Genomic DNA, 16,311 nt, shown 5'->3' on the forward strand with positions numbered 1-16,311 from the left:
GGTGCTGGAGAAGACTCTTGAGAGTCCCTTGGACAGCAAGGAGATCAAACCAGTCGATCCTAAAGGAAATCAACCCTGAATATTCATTGGAAGGACTGATGCTGAAGCTGAAGAATACCTTGGCCACCTGATGCAAAGAGCCAACTCACTGGAAAAGACCCTGATGCTGGGAAACACTGAAGGCGGGAGAAGAAGAGGGTGACAGTGGATGAGATGGTTAAGTAGCATCACTGACTCAGTGGCCCCTGACTGAGTTTGAACAGCCTCCAGGAGATAGTGAAGGACAGGAGAGCCTGGTGTGTTACAGTCCATGGGGTCACAAAGAGCTGGACACAACTTAGTGACTGAACAACCAACATGCTGATCTATTTACTTATGTTTATATGAACACATGTGAAGGCTCATGCCTGTACAGTGTTAATTTGTTAAAAATAGATATAAGTACACATTCTAGTTGATCAAATATTTACTGTGCACTGACTATATACAGGCCATCAAGCTGGATGCCAGCAGATGCAGGTGAACAGCGGGTGAATGGTCAGGATTATTTCCGTAATCTTTCATTGTTGGACGGTTCCATCTATCGTGGAGGGTGAAAAGAACAGAAGGCTGTGTTCTTCACAGTTGATTGGAAATTGGCTTTTATATTAGGGATCATATGCATTCAGATAACATAGGAACTGATCTCTGAGCAAGATCTTTTGTTTACCTTAAGAGAGGCAGAATCTTACTGCATAAAGAAATAGGCTACATTTTCATGTCATTTAGAATGTATTCATTTATTGAATTTCCACTTTTTTTTTGGGAAATCCTTTTTATTGGAATGTGTTTTGTTACAAGGTTACTCAGTATTGTCCTTAAATAAGGGGTGTGTGGTGGTAGTTACAAAGGGGCTTCCCTGGTGGCTCAGATGGTAAAGCGTCTGTCTGCAATGCAGGAGACCCGGGTTCGATCCCTGGGTTGGGAGGATCCCCTAGAGAAGGAAATGGCAACCCACTCCAGTACTCTTGCCTGGAAAATCCCAGGGACGGAGGAGCCTGGTAGGCTACAGTCCATGGGGTCACAAAGAGTCGGACACAGCTGAGCGACTTCACTTCACTCACTAAGTGGAAAACTACAGTTTACTAGAGGCTATAATATGGACACCACAAGGCAGGTATGACCATATTGTATGTTTATAGTTGTACAAAAAAAGGTAGTATTCCAAGTCCAGAAGAAAACAGATAAATCTTGTATGTGCAATATATGATTTCTTTGCTTACTTTGTCCATTAAAATACCTTTAAAAAAAAGTTGAACTCATAGAAACAGAGAGTAGAAAAGTGGTTGCTAGGGGCGGAGAGGTGGCAAATGTAACTTCAGTTATAGGATGTGTGGAATCTGGGGATCTAGTGTATAACATGGTGACCTACATTTGATAACTTGTAAGATTGAAATTTGCTGAGAGAGTACAACTTAAATGTCCTTACAAAAAAAAAAAAAGGATTAAATATGTGAGGTGAATTAAAAATGTGTTAATTTGATGGCAGGAATCCTTTCACAACATATATCAACTCATGACTTTGTAAGCTTCAAATACCTTATAATTTTACTTGAAAATTATACCTTAATAAAGTTGGAAAAGAATAAAGTCACAGACCTGAAATATCAAACACTGAAAAGAAAAAAGCCCTTTTAATATGGTGTTTGTCACATTCTGAGTAGGATAGTAACATTTTGTAGCATTGAAAAGTATTTGGAGTTGATTGCAGGGAAGGGAGCAGAAGACATTAGATGAGCAGAAATGAATACTGAGGGCCCAGTTTGGGGGCAGGGAGTGAGCCTAGAAGGCAGAGTGTGATACAACTGCATGAACTTCAGAGAGTGGCAGGTGAGAGAAAGATGAGGAGCAGGCGCATCGTAATCGAAAACCCAGCCGCTGCTTTGGAGGTATCCTCATACTGTCTCTTCTGAGACATCCCGCTTCCCTGGGCTTCCTTGGAGGCTCAATGGTAAAGTGTCCTCCTGCAAGTGCAGGAGACTCGGGTGGGATACCTGGTACGGGAAGATCCCCCAGAGAAGGGAAAACTCACTCCAGTTTTCTTGCCTGGACAATCCCATGGACAGAGGAGCCTGGTAGGCTATAGTCAATAGGGTTGCAAAGATCATGACTTGCTTCCTCTCCAGGAGGGAGGGATCTAGGAGAAACTAGATTTGCCTGGTTAAGGCTGTTTGCCCCTGAACCAGTCCAGTTTTCCCAGGATTTTAGAGTTTGTAGTAGGAAATGCTAGTCTCAACTTAGGTTGGTCCCTGGAGCTGGGAACTCAGAAATCCAACAGCTGTGTGGCATTTGTGTGCATGAAGGAAGTGTGAATCACTTGGCTCCAGATGGAGAGAAGCCTGAGCAAGTGATGCCTTAAGGTTTTCTTCATGCTCTGAACCCTCAAGCTTGGCTCCGATTCTGCCCTTGAGTTCAAGAGGTACCCTCTCTCTTACTGCCATATGCCTATTTGCACTTAAGTCCATGCAGTGGGTTCCTGCTGCTTGTCACTGCAAGTATCTGACTCAGCCTCACCCTGAGTGTACACCTCCCAATTCCTGTCTTTTCACTTTCTCCTGCATGCCTGTGATCTTTAAAGAGGAAAGACTGAGCCATACAGTCCAGTAGGTCCCTATTGGTGCCTCTGAGGTATTGAGCTGAAAACAGCATGGGAAAAGTGAGGGCAAGTAAAGATGAAAAGCAGAGAGAAATATCTTGTTTAATTTCTTTGGACAATGCATTCAACAATTTTTAAATGTTTCTTCCATACCAAACACTGTGCAGTATGCGAAGAAAAGGTGTTTATTTTTATTTTGTTTTGGCCATGCACTATGGCATGTGGGATCTTAGTTCCCCGACCAGGGTTTGAACCCGTGTCTCCTGCATTGAGAGCATGGAGTCTTAACCACTGGACCACCAGGGAAGCCCCAGGATAGAGTGTTTAATGTGGCAGATGCTTCCTATCTTCATGGTATGTACAGTCGAGTGGGGGCGCCAGACCTAAAATGAGTACTGCGGTGCATGGTGAGTTTTAATAGAAGTAGGTGTAATGGGCACATGGTCACAAGAGGTCCCTGAGAAAGTTCCATTTTATATTTTTAGAATTTGTTTATTTTTATTTTTGGCTGTGTTGGGTCTTTGTTGCAATGCGCAGGCTCTTCGTGGAAGCTCAGGCTTTCTTTAGTTGCAGTGAGTGGGGTCTGTTCTCTAGTTGCAGTGCACAGGCTTCTCATTGCGATGGCTTCTCTTGTTACGGAGTCCGGGCTCTAGGTGCGTGGACTTCAGTACTTGTGGCGTGAGGGCTCAGTAGCTGCAGTTCCCGGGCTCTTGACAGTGGCCTCAGTACTTGTGGTGCATGGGCTCAGTTGCTCCATGGCATGTGGGATCTTCCCGGACCAGGAAGCGAATCTTATGTCCCCTGCATTGGCAGGCAGATTCTTAAACCACTGGACCATCAGGGAAGTCTGGAAGGTCTATTTTAAACCCTGCTATTTATAGAGAATTTGGGGTGACTGATGGCTTGTTTTTTAGTTTCCTCTAAGCTGATGTTTATGGATGAGTGAGAAATTAGAGTATGTCCTTATCAAATATTCTTTCAAAAATACTGTCTTCCTGACATTATCTCAGTGGTGGCTGGAAAGTGGCCTACTATGACAAGATCAAGTTATAGCCTTCCCAGCTGGGACCTGCCTGACCCTGAATACCAGGAAGGAACCTTCCTGAGGGTACAGGGTTAAGGTTTTAGTTATAGCTGTAAATGGGATTATTTGTTCCAGGCTTCTAATAGATACCATTTCAACCACTGTATTTGCATCTTACTACAGAGGGAAAAAAAACAAATAAGCAAACATGAAAAGCACAGGCATTCCTGTTTTCATGGTTGAATTATTTTAGTATTACTTTACCAACTAGCTTTGCTATTCATGGGGTCAGACAAAGGAGTAGAGGAGAGAGAGAGTGCAGGTAGGAGCCAGGGTGGCAGGTGTTTGAGATTTTTCTTACTCTGCAGAGTTGGGTATCATGTCTGGACCTTTCTTGCCAATGCTTCCCCCATGGAGAAGAGTTAAAGCCACTTGGCTGCCAAAGGTATAGTGAATAGGAGTTTAAGAGGGCCAGAGTCTCAGGCCTGAGTTGAGGATTGGGCAATTGGAAAACCTCTGTGGGTTCTGTCACTGCCAGGACAGATGGACCTTCCTTTGACTCCTAAGTGTTTATGCATTTGTCCCCAGAGCAGAACAGAAGATGGCTCTTCAAAGGTAACTACAAATAAAAGGCACACCTAATAAATAAAATGACCATTTTGTAGGATTTTCAGCACTCTGCCTTGAAAATCCCATCTGGTGGTGGCGTTTGCCCAGGCTGAGGCTGTGGTTGGGCCCCTTCAGTTTTCCTTCCAGTGTGGCCACTTGACCATTTGCTCAGCTGACTTTTCAAGTATAGGAACTCCACTCAGTGAAGTAAGTCAGACAGAGAAAGATAAAGACTGTGTGATTTCCCTCTTGTGGAATATGAAGCACCAACAAATAAAATAAATGAACAAACTGAATAAAAATAAATACATAGATACAGTGAGAACAGATTAGTGGTTACCAGAGGGGAGGCAAAATGCATAAAGGAGATCAAATGCATGGTGACAGGTGGAAACTAAATTTTTGGTGTTAAACACACCGTAGCAAGTGTAGAAATATTGGGGTGGCCAAAAAGTTTGTTTAGGTTTTTTCCATAACATCTTACATCACCCTATGTAATGTTGTGAAATATATGTAATATTATAAACCAATGTTACCTCAATAAACATAAATCTAAATTTTTTAAAACTTTAAAATTTAAGTAAGCAAATAAATAATAGTTAAACAATAAAGTATAGGAACTCTAGTCCTCACTGAAAAACTTCATTTTGAACTGCCTGCTTTTCCAGTTTTTTTTCCAGTTTTTTTAAATTTTTATTTATTTATTTTTATTTATTTTTTTCATCAGCCTGGTTGAGAGAAAGGCTGTTTATTATTTGTGATGTGTAGTATAAAGGATATATATGCAGTCAATTATTCATCTATATTCTGAGAGTTTCTGCTTGGTGTTATCCTTCTGCAGAAATGCCTACATTCATTGGGCTCTCAGCTCATACTGCTGTGTGTATACGTGAAATGTTTTATCTGCCTTTTTAAACAAAATTTTACTGGAGTCTAGTTGATTATTTTGTGTCAGTTTCAGGTATACACCCAAGTGAGTCTGTTACACAAATGCACATATCCAGCCTTTTTGAGATTCTTTTCCTATATAGGCCATTACGGAGTACAGAAGCCCTTGGCTTTCTCTAAGGCAGAACTTCTCATCCTGTGTGTTACAGCGTCCTGGGATGATCCAAATGGATTCCGGGCCCCGCGAACTGATCTGTTTAGTTGGGCAGGAGCAGTCCAGTCGTTGGGGCCCCAGCAGTCTGTTCCATTTGCTCCAGGCTGTTTTGCTCACACCTAAGTTTTTGTGTGATTTGTGAGGCAAAAAAGGTTAGGAGGAGCAAATCTATGGACCTGGTACATAGTCCTTATGGGTAAGGTGAAACATGGGCTCTGTTATATTCCCAACAGATCTTTCTTTTGATTTGCTTTCTCAGGTTTGATATATTTTCCTCAGTCAAGACTTTTTGCTTATTTCTACCGTTTTTTTTTTTTTTTTTTCCTTATCTGCTTTTAAAGCCATTTTCAATTCTTTGTGAAATGAGGTAGGGAATGCATTGAGTAAGTTATCTTAGTTAAGACAAATGAGAGATGCAGTTTGAACATACTGTTTGCATTAAATTCTGATAAAGATGCATCATTTAATATTGGAGTGTTCAACATTGCTCATAGGATAGCACTTGTGCCTGGGTGGGAAACTGGAATTTGATTTTCATTTTTGCTACCAATTTGCTGACTCGCTTGGGGCAAGTCCTGTCATTTTCTCTGCTCTGAACCCAAGAGATAAACTGTCCATTTTCTGTCTCTCAGGTTTGCAGAAATATTTTGGCTATATGTCAAGTAAATATTTGTAAATTATTTTCAGGTTTCTGGTGTTTAGCAATATACACTCTCTTTGCTCATCTTAACCCAGAGGGATTTAGGAAAGATTGGCTGGTTTGTGAGGTTTTAGTTGGATTGGTGTCCCATCTGTTGGAATTGTAGTCTTAGAGCTGCTTGAAATTGAGGATTTAGAAAATTAAAATGATTAATGTGTTCCTATTGATATACTTATATTTGAGATGGAAATGAGTTAGTTTTCCCCACTGGTGAGGTCTAAGGTTTAGGACCGTGGAAGTGGTTTGTGCGCTGTCCCACCGTTTCTGCTGGATTTATTGGAGTTTGGGGGAAAGTCATGTGGGAAGATGAATGACTGAAAGTTATTTAAAATAATGAATTTGGTATTTCTGTTATTTTAAGATAGTGCTTGCTTGGGTGAGTTTTAAACAATATGTTTAATTCAGTTGAGGAAGTTTGTTGGCTGTGGGGGATGTGTATATAATTCAGAAATGCTCATCCTATTGTTTAATTCATATCTTACTTCACATAACTTCTTGGTTCCTAATTGTGACGTGTTCCAAATTGTTGGTTTCTTTTTGGTATAGGTTGTATTTTAGAACCATGTGTAGAAAATGACTTGTTTTTATTATTGACATTTTCCAAAATAATGATGTAATCTGATTTTTTGATTTTCTGTTTACTAAGAAGAAAAAGTGCCCAAGGAAGTTTGATATTTCACAGAATTGAAGGAGAACAGATTATCCAAACTAAAGATAACAGATATTAATTAATCTGAATGATTATAACATTTATTTAGCATACTCTGATTTCCATCTGACAGAGTAATTTAAAGCTTCCTATAGTCAGATCACTTTACTGTCACTTAAAACTTGTCTGGGAGAAACAGGGACCACTGCCCATTCACCGTCATTTTGCCGATGTTACTTAGACTAAATTAAAACAAAACCAAGGGTTAATTTTAGTTGAGTTCATAAAATATTTGATTTAAATGAAAAATGCTTTTTCATGCTAGGCAATTGAAGTCATAAATATAAGTGTTCTTAGTAAAGTAAAACACAGTCTGAATACTATAAACCTAATAAATATTATTTTGTGACACACAGCTGAATGGAGTTGTGTCTGGGAATTAATTAAATCTTTGCTTTATGATGGTGGAGTTCTCTTTATATGCCTCTCTAGTTAAGGCCCTCTTACCATAGAATCCTGACATTTTGTTTGTTTGTTTTTTAATTTATTTTTTATTGAAGAATAATTGCTTTACAGTATTGTTTTGGTTTCTGCCAAAGGATCCTGACATTTAACTTCACCAGGACGCCTTTAAATACCTGAAGTTTTATTCACAGAGTACTGTTGCGTATTTAAAGTTCTCACCAGCACATCCCATGAAGATTAGTGTCTCCTGCCAAATAATGCCGTTAGCATAGTAAAGCTGTCAGAGTGATTGAAATCCACAGTTCAACCTTCATTGGAACTTGTGTTTATTTGAGTAAAGTTCAAATGATCAGCAAAGGACAGGAAATAAATTAGTCATAAAATGAAAGAATTATAGGTTTAAATAATAGAAATGGGTAAACTTTCCCCCAAATAGAAGTATTTTGAGAATGCCTTCTCTCAACTTACTTTTTTTTAGAAAGCAAGAGCAATATTTCTTCTTAGATCATCCATGGGATAAAGATGTTAGAAATCCAACTAGCCAGTTTCTCTCTAATCCACTTAATTATTGCTCCCTTGAAGTTGATGTTGGTTTCTTGTGTTCCCTTTGCTTAGGGTTGATGCATGGTCAGCTGTTCAGTCATGTCCGACTCTTTGTGACCTCCATGGGACTGTAGCCCACCAGGCTTATCAGTCAGTATTTTACCCATGGAAAATCTCTGTTCGTGGGATTTTCCAGGGAAGAATGATGGAGTGGGTTGCCATTTCCTCCTCCAGGGGATCTTCCTGACCCAGGGATCTAACCTGCATCTTTTGCATCTCCCGCATTGAGAGGCGGATTCTTTACCACTAGCACCATACAGGCTCATATTCTGAGCTTTTCTGCCTTCAAATTATATGGTCATAATCACCCAGACTAGGGGTTCTCTTTTCATTCTCCCTAAACTTTAAGCTGAACCCCTGCCTTAAACTACCAGATTTCATTTTTAAAAATCACTCCGTATTACAAGTATTTAAAGATAAGATTTTGACAGGCCACCAAGGTCTAAAGTCCTGACACTAATATGAGATAGTATTATTTCCCATTACCCACAGACCTCTACAAATTTCTTTCCTATCATATTTGTACTTTTCATGGTCTTGCTTCCTAAAATTTTGCCAAATATCCTTCTTTTGAGTGTCGTCAGTCCGAGACTGAGCAGGGAGATGACCAGTCTTGATCAGACAACTTGGAAAATGAGACTTCTCTTGTTTCTTCATTAAAAAAAAAGTTAATAATTTAATTTCTTTTTGGCTGTGCTGGGTTTTCACTGCTGCTCAGGCTCTTCTCTGGCTTTGGTGAGTGGGGGCTGCTCTCCGTTGTGGTACTCGGCCTTCTCATTGCAGTGGGTTCTCTTGCTGCAGAGTGCGGGCTCTAGGTCACCCCGGCTTCAGTAGTTGTGGCGTGCAGGCTCAGTAGTTGTTGCTCCTGGGCTCTGGGGCACAGGCGCCATAGTCGTGGCCCTTGGGCTTGTTGACATTGGCATGTGAGACCTTCCTGGATCAGGGATCCAACCTGCGTCTTTTGCATTAGCAGGTGGATTCTTTACCACTGAGCCCGCGGAAGCTCCTTCCCTTATTTCTAGATAAAGTGTATTTCAGCCAGCCACTTGGCTTGGCTACTGGAGAACGCATGTTTAAGGTGGGTGAATAGAACAGTCTCTCAGTCAAGTTCAACTCTGACCTGAACTTTCAGCTGTCAGAAAGACCCAGTTATTTCTTCATTGGCTAGCGAATTATTAGTTGTTACAGCTGAATTCTTTGTGAAATATCATGTTTTTGCAACCTGGCTGCAAATATTGTGTCTAAATCATATTTTGTTTGTTTCTTCCCTTATTCTTCCTTCTGCAGGATTCCCTCAACCATGTAGTCATAATTATGACTTTACTGTATCTTATTATGCTTCCCCAGACAGTTTTGTCCTTTGATTTTTTTTGCATGAATGAATAGGGGCTTACTGGATGGACTATAGCACTAGTCTTTCAGAGGTTGCTTTTTCAGTTAATTTCTGGTGAGTTGAAGTTAGAAGGATCTCTGTGTCAAATTATCTACTCCCTCAACCCCCAAAGGAAAAGACACTTACTATAACAGCAAATCTGGGCATCGATATTTCTTTTTGTTTTTTAAGCAAGGTGGTTTTTATTTTTATTTATTTTTACAATTTTGGTTGCTCTGGGTCTTGGTTGCCTCTTCTGGGCTTCTCTTGTTGTGGGGAACGGGCTTAGTTGCCCTGTGGCATGTAGGAGGCTAGTTTTTCAATCAGGAATGGACCTTGTGTTGGAAGTCAGATTCTGAATCACTGGACCACCAGGGAAGTCCCAATATTTCTTTCAACTCATTTCTTTCCTCCTTGGCCCTGTGTCGCCTATGGGTAAGCGACCCAGGGCCTCTTCCTATGAGAATGTTATAGTCAGGCAGTGGTTTGAAAAGCATCATAAGACTACCTACTGAAAGTCTTCACACACACACAAGGTTTTTTGTAGGTTTTTTTGGTGTGTGTTTTACCATAATGCCTCTTTGAAAGAATGTTTACACTTTTGGGGGCACCTGGGAGGTAATCTCAGTCTCTGTCAATCCCCTGTCTTTAGCCACATGAGTTCTCTCATATGGGTTCTGCAGCAACAGAACTTCTGTTAAAGCTTCTTTTACTTATTTAGGAAAGGTTTTTTTCCTTTTGCAGTCTGAAGGCATTTCTTACCATCAGTATAAAGTGATGTGAACCAAGGAGGTGACATTGGGGACAAGTTTTGTATTATGGCTCCTATATATAGTTGGTGTCGTCATCTATCAATTCCGTGATGACAGCTATAATATCTTTTATGTCATTGCATCAAATGTCTTGAATATAGTAAGCATTCTAAATTTTTGTTGAAGAATGACAAAAAATTTAGTAAATGAGGGTAAAATAAGGAATAACGAAATAACAGTGTTGATCTAAGGGTAGCTTGTGCAGTATTGTGAAAAAAAGTATTTTAAATCGCATTCAGAGATCAGTGGGTTTTCTAATTATTACATAACCAGATAGGAACTTTCCAGTAAATCACATAGGAAATACTTTTATATGGTCAGGGAGGCAGCTGAGTGATGAGATTTTTCTTTATTATGTGTAGCCACTTGGACTGCAGTCCAATTTTGCTTCATATACAATTACTTATATCATAATAAATTGTTAGATATTTAAAATTTTTAACAAGAATAGCAAAATAATAAGTAAAGACCATGTTATAGAAATACTCATGTCACTCAAACATAAGAACTGCTTTGAGTTTTTCCATATATATTTTTAGGTATGTGTCCTTTATGTAGTACTATAATCAGTATAATTTTTTCTTTTGCTTTTTTCAGCTAACATGATAGTTTTCCATGGAATCATTAAATTTTAATCTTGCACACATGTTATGGGATTATGAGACCTGGCATCTTAGCATGTGTGTAGAGATTTTGCCAACAGAGTTTATAGGCCAACGATGAGTAAGACTGGCTTTCTTAGGGCAGTACATTAAATACTGTTTGACTGCTTTTTTCCCAGCAGTGTTCTTTTGGGAATCTAGCTTAAATTTGTGGCTAAACAAAAAGAAGATATTCTGCTACACTGGTGAAAGTTTGGTGGTGGGGTATATATTTCTATTTATTAACTGTATCATGTCTCAAAATTAGAAAAAAGTAACTAGTTTTAGCAGTTCAGAGGATTTTTTTGTTGTTGGTCATGGCCCTTGTATAGAGAATCAAAAAGATGTTACTAAGTGTTTATGAAGTGGTTCTGTTAGAGCAGCACTTGAAGTGTGTGTGTGTTTTTTTATATATATAGTTTAAAGGTGTTTGAAATCTGTCTTTGAGGCTCCTTCAGCTTTTTTTCTTACCCTGTGTGACCTTTGTTAAGACATCTAATTATAACTTAAAAATATGAATAAAAATATTTGATGCTGATTGTGATTTTGATGATGGGTAGTTCATGACCTGTAGGGCTACTGTGAAAAATTATGTTGAAGACTTCTATGGCAGTCCAGTGGTTAAGACTCTTAGCTTCTAGTGGAGGGGAAGTGGGTTTGGTCCCTGATTGGAGTACTAAGATCCCATATGCCATGTGGTATAGGCAAAATAAATAAAGAAAAGAAAAGAAAAATTAGTATAAGTTATGTTGAGCTTTGTTGAACACTGTTTCGGTATGAAATAAAGTTGTCAAAAGGCCCCCATTCTTACCAATAAGCATAGAGAAAGAGCTGGGAACTGGAAACTGACCTGGCAATTTGGGGTTCCCAAGCCTGCTCCCTTCACTCAGGCGTGGGGGTAGCGAGGGGGTCAGTCCCACCCGGTAGGGAGGCCCTGTCCAGGTCTGGGTGAACTGACTCACCTGACTTCTTTTCTCTGGAGCCTAGCCCTGTGTTGAGCTGGTTTTCTTTTAGATTGAGACAAAGCCTCCAAGCCTTTTTCCCATTGGCAGCCTCCTACATCTGCTTTGAATACTGACAGTAAAAGACTTCTGTTAGTCCACATGCCACAAATCAGTTCTGAATTTTAAAAAATAGATTTCTGTTCTTTTGTGTGCAGGGCAAGGAGGGGGGCGGGAATAAGATCTTTCTTTTGTGTCCCTAGTTCAGAAAAACTGGATTATTTCCATTAAAGATGGGGTTTTCATGGAAGAGAGAGATTGGTGTCAGAAGGCTTACAACAGCACAATGTTGTTAATCTACTCGAGCAAATTTAGACTGGTATTGACAGAACAGCCAAGACCACGCCCCTAGGAACCTGTCCAGTTTGAGTATCTTACTTGTTATAGTCATTAAAAGGATAACTGAAAAACTCGGGGTTGGTTGTAAAATTACTGATTTTATTTTTTGTGAGCGGAAGTTCCATGAACTGTTTGTCAGGAAATAGTGGGGGAAAAAAAGTAGCCACACACTTTGAGCTAGTTAGTCACCCCTGAATCCATGAGCATCATCGTTTTGTTAATTTCATCAACATGTTCATTTCTTTCAGCTCCATGTTCATGCATGTCTTTTAACCCGGAAACAAGAAGACTGTCCATAGGTCTAGACAATGGTACAATCTCAGTAAGTACCCATAAATAAGATTTCCAGTTGAAATACTTCCCCTCCTGTGGAGTATTTATATGTGTATTGTGATGAAAATTATTTATTAGTGTTTTTTCTTTTTCAAATTAGCAAATTAATTTTCTTGCTAAGTTAAGTGGAAATTGCAGTGCAGCAAATACTGGTAAGGTGCAAGGAGAGATGTCATCAGTATCAAATGCCAATGAGATCCAGCTTGATATACATGTTCACCTTCACGGTGATTAGGATAGGGGCATTACAAGGTCATGGGATTCTGGTTCTGGGGGTTGGCAAGAGCAAGCTGTGATACTGGCGGCTTTGATGAGATGGTTGAGCATGGCGCCATATGTGGCCCCACATAAGTGACAGAACATGAGGAAAATGCTCTCCTAGACCTGCGAGTCTGATCTTGACTTTGGTACTGAATGTTGACCTCCTTCTTTCTTTTGGGGTCTTCTTACAGCCCTCTAACATGTGGATAGAATTCTGTTTGTTTGTATAAATTTGGTAAGAAAGCACAGAAGCTAGATTTAGTCTGTTGAGTTGATCCAGATAAACGTTAGACCCTTTGGTTATAGATATTGAGGGAACTGAAGTGATCAGAGATTAGAATTTCAGGTTTTACGACTTAATCCTCTTTTTGCATATTTATTTACAATTAGTATATTAACTGGTGAAATGGCTGATCTGGTAAATTCTCCAGTATTGTTTTTACCCATGGGCAAGAGAGGCCCTGCTTTGGGACCTGGGAACTAGAGGACCCCTCTCTGGCCCGCCTCCCCACAGGATGAAGGATGAGGGGCCAGAGGTTGTGTCCAGCCTCGGCCCTCTCTCCACCCACCCCATGCTCTGGGTACTTGATTCTGGAAATTTCCTGCCTCCATAGAGCTTAAGGCTTGCTTCTGGGGCCTCCATGGTCCTTTTCCCTGGATCTGTCCTGAGGAGGATAAAACTAATAACTGTGCCCTTGGCCTGAAGGATGGTTCAGGGGCAGTGGTTTGAGGTGGTAGGAGGTCCGCATGGGTGGGCAAGGCCCCTCAAGGTGTCGTTGAACTGGGAGTGGAAAGGGTCGTGGGCTGGCCCTCTCCTGTCGCACGCTGTCACGGGGAACTTCAGAGGGTCTAAAAGTTCTGACTTTATACCTGTGCCTCCAGGTGGTTGAAGGTATATTTGTCTAGATTGGAGGAAGAGACCATGTCTAATAGTTTAACTTGACTTACAACTTTTAATATATTTAGGTACATGGAATGTGGGTCTTCCTTTCTAGTCTTGACCCAGTCCCGCTTTGGAGTCTGAAGACGAGAGCCTGACATTTGCTATTTGATCTATAGTGAAAACACTTGTTGGGTGATCTTTATGGATATTTTAACAATATTTTAACAATATTGTTACACATAACGGTCAGTCCTTTGACAAATATTTACAGAAGTCCTGTAAGATCTAATGCATTTGGGAGTTCTGTAGACCCTGTTTCTTAGGATGGAAGTGAAGGTCATGATACAGATTGTCGTCTTTTTTTAAGGAGAGCCATTTTTAACAAGTGTGGTGTGTGCAGTATAAATTTACTTTTAAAAGGCAAGGAGAGATAATTGGATTGTTCAGTGAGCTGAAGTTTCATCACAAAAGAAAATCTCAAAAGATGAGCTGAGATCCATTTATTGCCAGTAGTTCATGCAATAGTATGTGTGACACTATCTGTGAAAAACCTTCTCTGTGTGTATAGCATATAAGCGATTCTTTGCATTTTTTGAAATCAGTATTGGGGATTAATGGGTGCTGATAAATTTGGCCTTGAAGGCAAGACAGGTGAGCAAAGTAAGTTCTGGAGCATTCTGGCTATTTGTTGTATCATTATTCCTTTAGTAAATGAAATTGCCAGAAAACTGGATCATAGTGAGGAACTGGACTAAAATGGTTCTCTAGGTGTGTCAGCTTGGTGTCAAGATACCAAATCTTATCTTACTTGATCTTCTAAAAAAGATTAAGACTCCGGCTTGAATGAAATAATTTCCTTAAAATTCTCTCTTGTATATTGCTGAAGAGGATGAATTATATACCCTACCTGTTTTCATCTGAAGAATTGTAAAGAGCTCTGCATTAGGGAACAATATAGTGAGAGAACAAGGTGTTTAACATTCAGAATTTTCATTGATCACTACAATATGAGGTTCTTCACTAAAAATGCTTACAGAATCTCACCTATTGAATAATTTACTTGCTGGACATGAGAAATTCTTTTCAGAGACCGTAAATTTTCTGTTTCCTAAATATACCAAGTATATTTTAGAAGAAATACAATTGGTTCACTTGCTTTAACACACAGAAAGTAAATCCTTATTTCACTTTATTTTGCTGCATAAAAGAGATTGAAGAGGCAGTTAACCTTGTGTAACTGAGCAGTGTATTAAAAATGAAATAGAGGCCTTCCCTGGTGGCTCAGTGGTAAAGAATCTGCCTGCTAATATAGGGGGAGACACAGATTTGCTCCCTGAGCCAGGAAAATCCCACATGCTACGGGGCAGCTACGCCTCTGAGCCACAACTATTGAGCCAGTGCTCTGGAGGCAGGGAGCGCTACTGAAGCCCGCATGCCCTGGAGCCTGTGCCCGGCAGCAGGAGAAGCCACCTCGGTGAGAAGCCTGCACCCGCGTCTAGAGAGCAGCTCCCACTCAGCGCAGCTGAAGAAGAGCCCGAGCAGCGACAAAGACGGAGCACAGCCAAAACTGAGCAAACACAGTTAAAGAAAATGAAGTAGCGGTGACACAAATAGAGACCGTTCTTTCAAAAGTTTGGCCACAAAAGGAGAGGGTAAGAGAGAGGGTGAGTGCTACAACAAGATATGATAGTAGATGAGCACCTAGAGGGTCCAGAACAATTTGGAGAATTTAGGTTTGGGGAAGAGTGGGGAGACTTTTAATTTTTAAGGTAGGGAAAGACGAGGCCATTTTGGGATATAAGAGAGGAATGACCTTTTATTTTTCTCTTGAAGTAGCAAGTTAGATCACCTACTGAGATGATGAAGCAAAACTGAAGGTAGTTTATTTTCATGTCCATAGCTTTTGTTCTTTCTGATCATGTGGCCCAGACCTCCTTCCGCCATCTTGGTCTACAGTCCCAGTTATCTCTCAAGGTTTGTTCAAATGTCGTCTTTTCTCTCTTTATTTTTTTCCTTTTTTCTTGGACAAGTGGTTCCTGAGGCCTCCCAATTAAAATTTATCACACACAATACTCGGTAGGTTAGTTATATCATACGGCTTTTTTAACCTGTTTTGTGAAAAGTTTTCAAGTCTGTCTCCTCCATTAAAGTGTTTGCTAAGGAACCGGCCAGTCTTTTATCCATCTCTCCCATTGGATCTTAGCTAGGTGATTCTTTGTAGTACAAATTAGGGACTTGGTGAATCATTTGTTAAGTAAGTTGTTGACTAAGTATATATAGTATATATTAATATAGCTGGTTGTAATAAGTACCTGCTTAAATTCTGAGATATTTATTTGTAACAGTTCTCTTGCTATTCAAAATGATTTTCACAATGAAACTAACTTCTACAGTGGAAGAAGTTATGCCAGTAATTTAATTCATCCTGCGTTTGAGTTTTCAGAAATGCCTTCTGTTTTAATGTTGAAAGAAGTCAACGTCAGATTGTGCTAACGGCTATTCATGATGAAGTAGGACTTTAAAATTTTTTTCTGTCATGATGCCTTATGTATTCTAGTCAGCCAACAAATATGTAAATATCAACTGTATGCAAACCGTTCTGCTCAGCTCTAACATGTGGCTTCTGATGTCAAAGAGCTTGTTCAGCTTGGGACAGAATGAAAAGTGAACTTATGAAATAAATATTAATAACACAAAGTTAAAAAAATAGAGCAGGATTTACACTGGTAAATGTGATGTTGGCAAGCCAGTGAGGTCAGAAGAAAGTAGTGGAGAACAGTCTGGGGTGGCTCCATGGAGACTGATAAAGATAGGAAGGAAAAGGTATTTTAGGCACAATGAATGGCAGGAGGGGGAAAAACTCATGCTCATCTTTATATTTC

At 39.9% G+C, this 16,311-nt stretch overlaps 1 protein-coding gene across 4 annotated transcripts in view; it reads left to right on the top strand.

Moving 5' to 3' along the window:
- The window catches only part of WDFY2 (WD repeat and FYVE domain containing 2), a 256,083-nt gene that overhangs the window by 149,008 nt on the left and 90,764 nt on the right, over positions 1-16,311 (top strand). For all 4 annotated transcript variants that reach the window (XM_020899618.2, XM_020899617.2, XM_020899620.2 and 1 more), the window contains exon 3: positions 12,201-12,274. In XM_020899618.2, coding sequence (XP_020755277.1) covers positions 12,201-12,274 — 74 coding nt within the window. The remainder of the gene's footprint in view (positions 1-12,200; positions 12,275-16,311) is intronic.

The sequence above is a fragment of the Odocoileus virginianus genome, chromosome 8 (genome assembly GCF_023699985.2).
Source record: "Odocoileus virginianus isolate 20LAN1187 ecotype Illinois chromosome 8, Ovbor_1.2, whole genome shotgun sequence".
In the NCBI taxonomy this organism is placed as follows: Eukaryota; Metazoa; Chordata; class Mammalia; order Artiodactyla; family Cervidae; genus Odocoileus; species Odocoileus virginianus.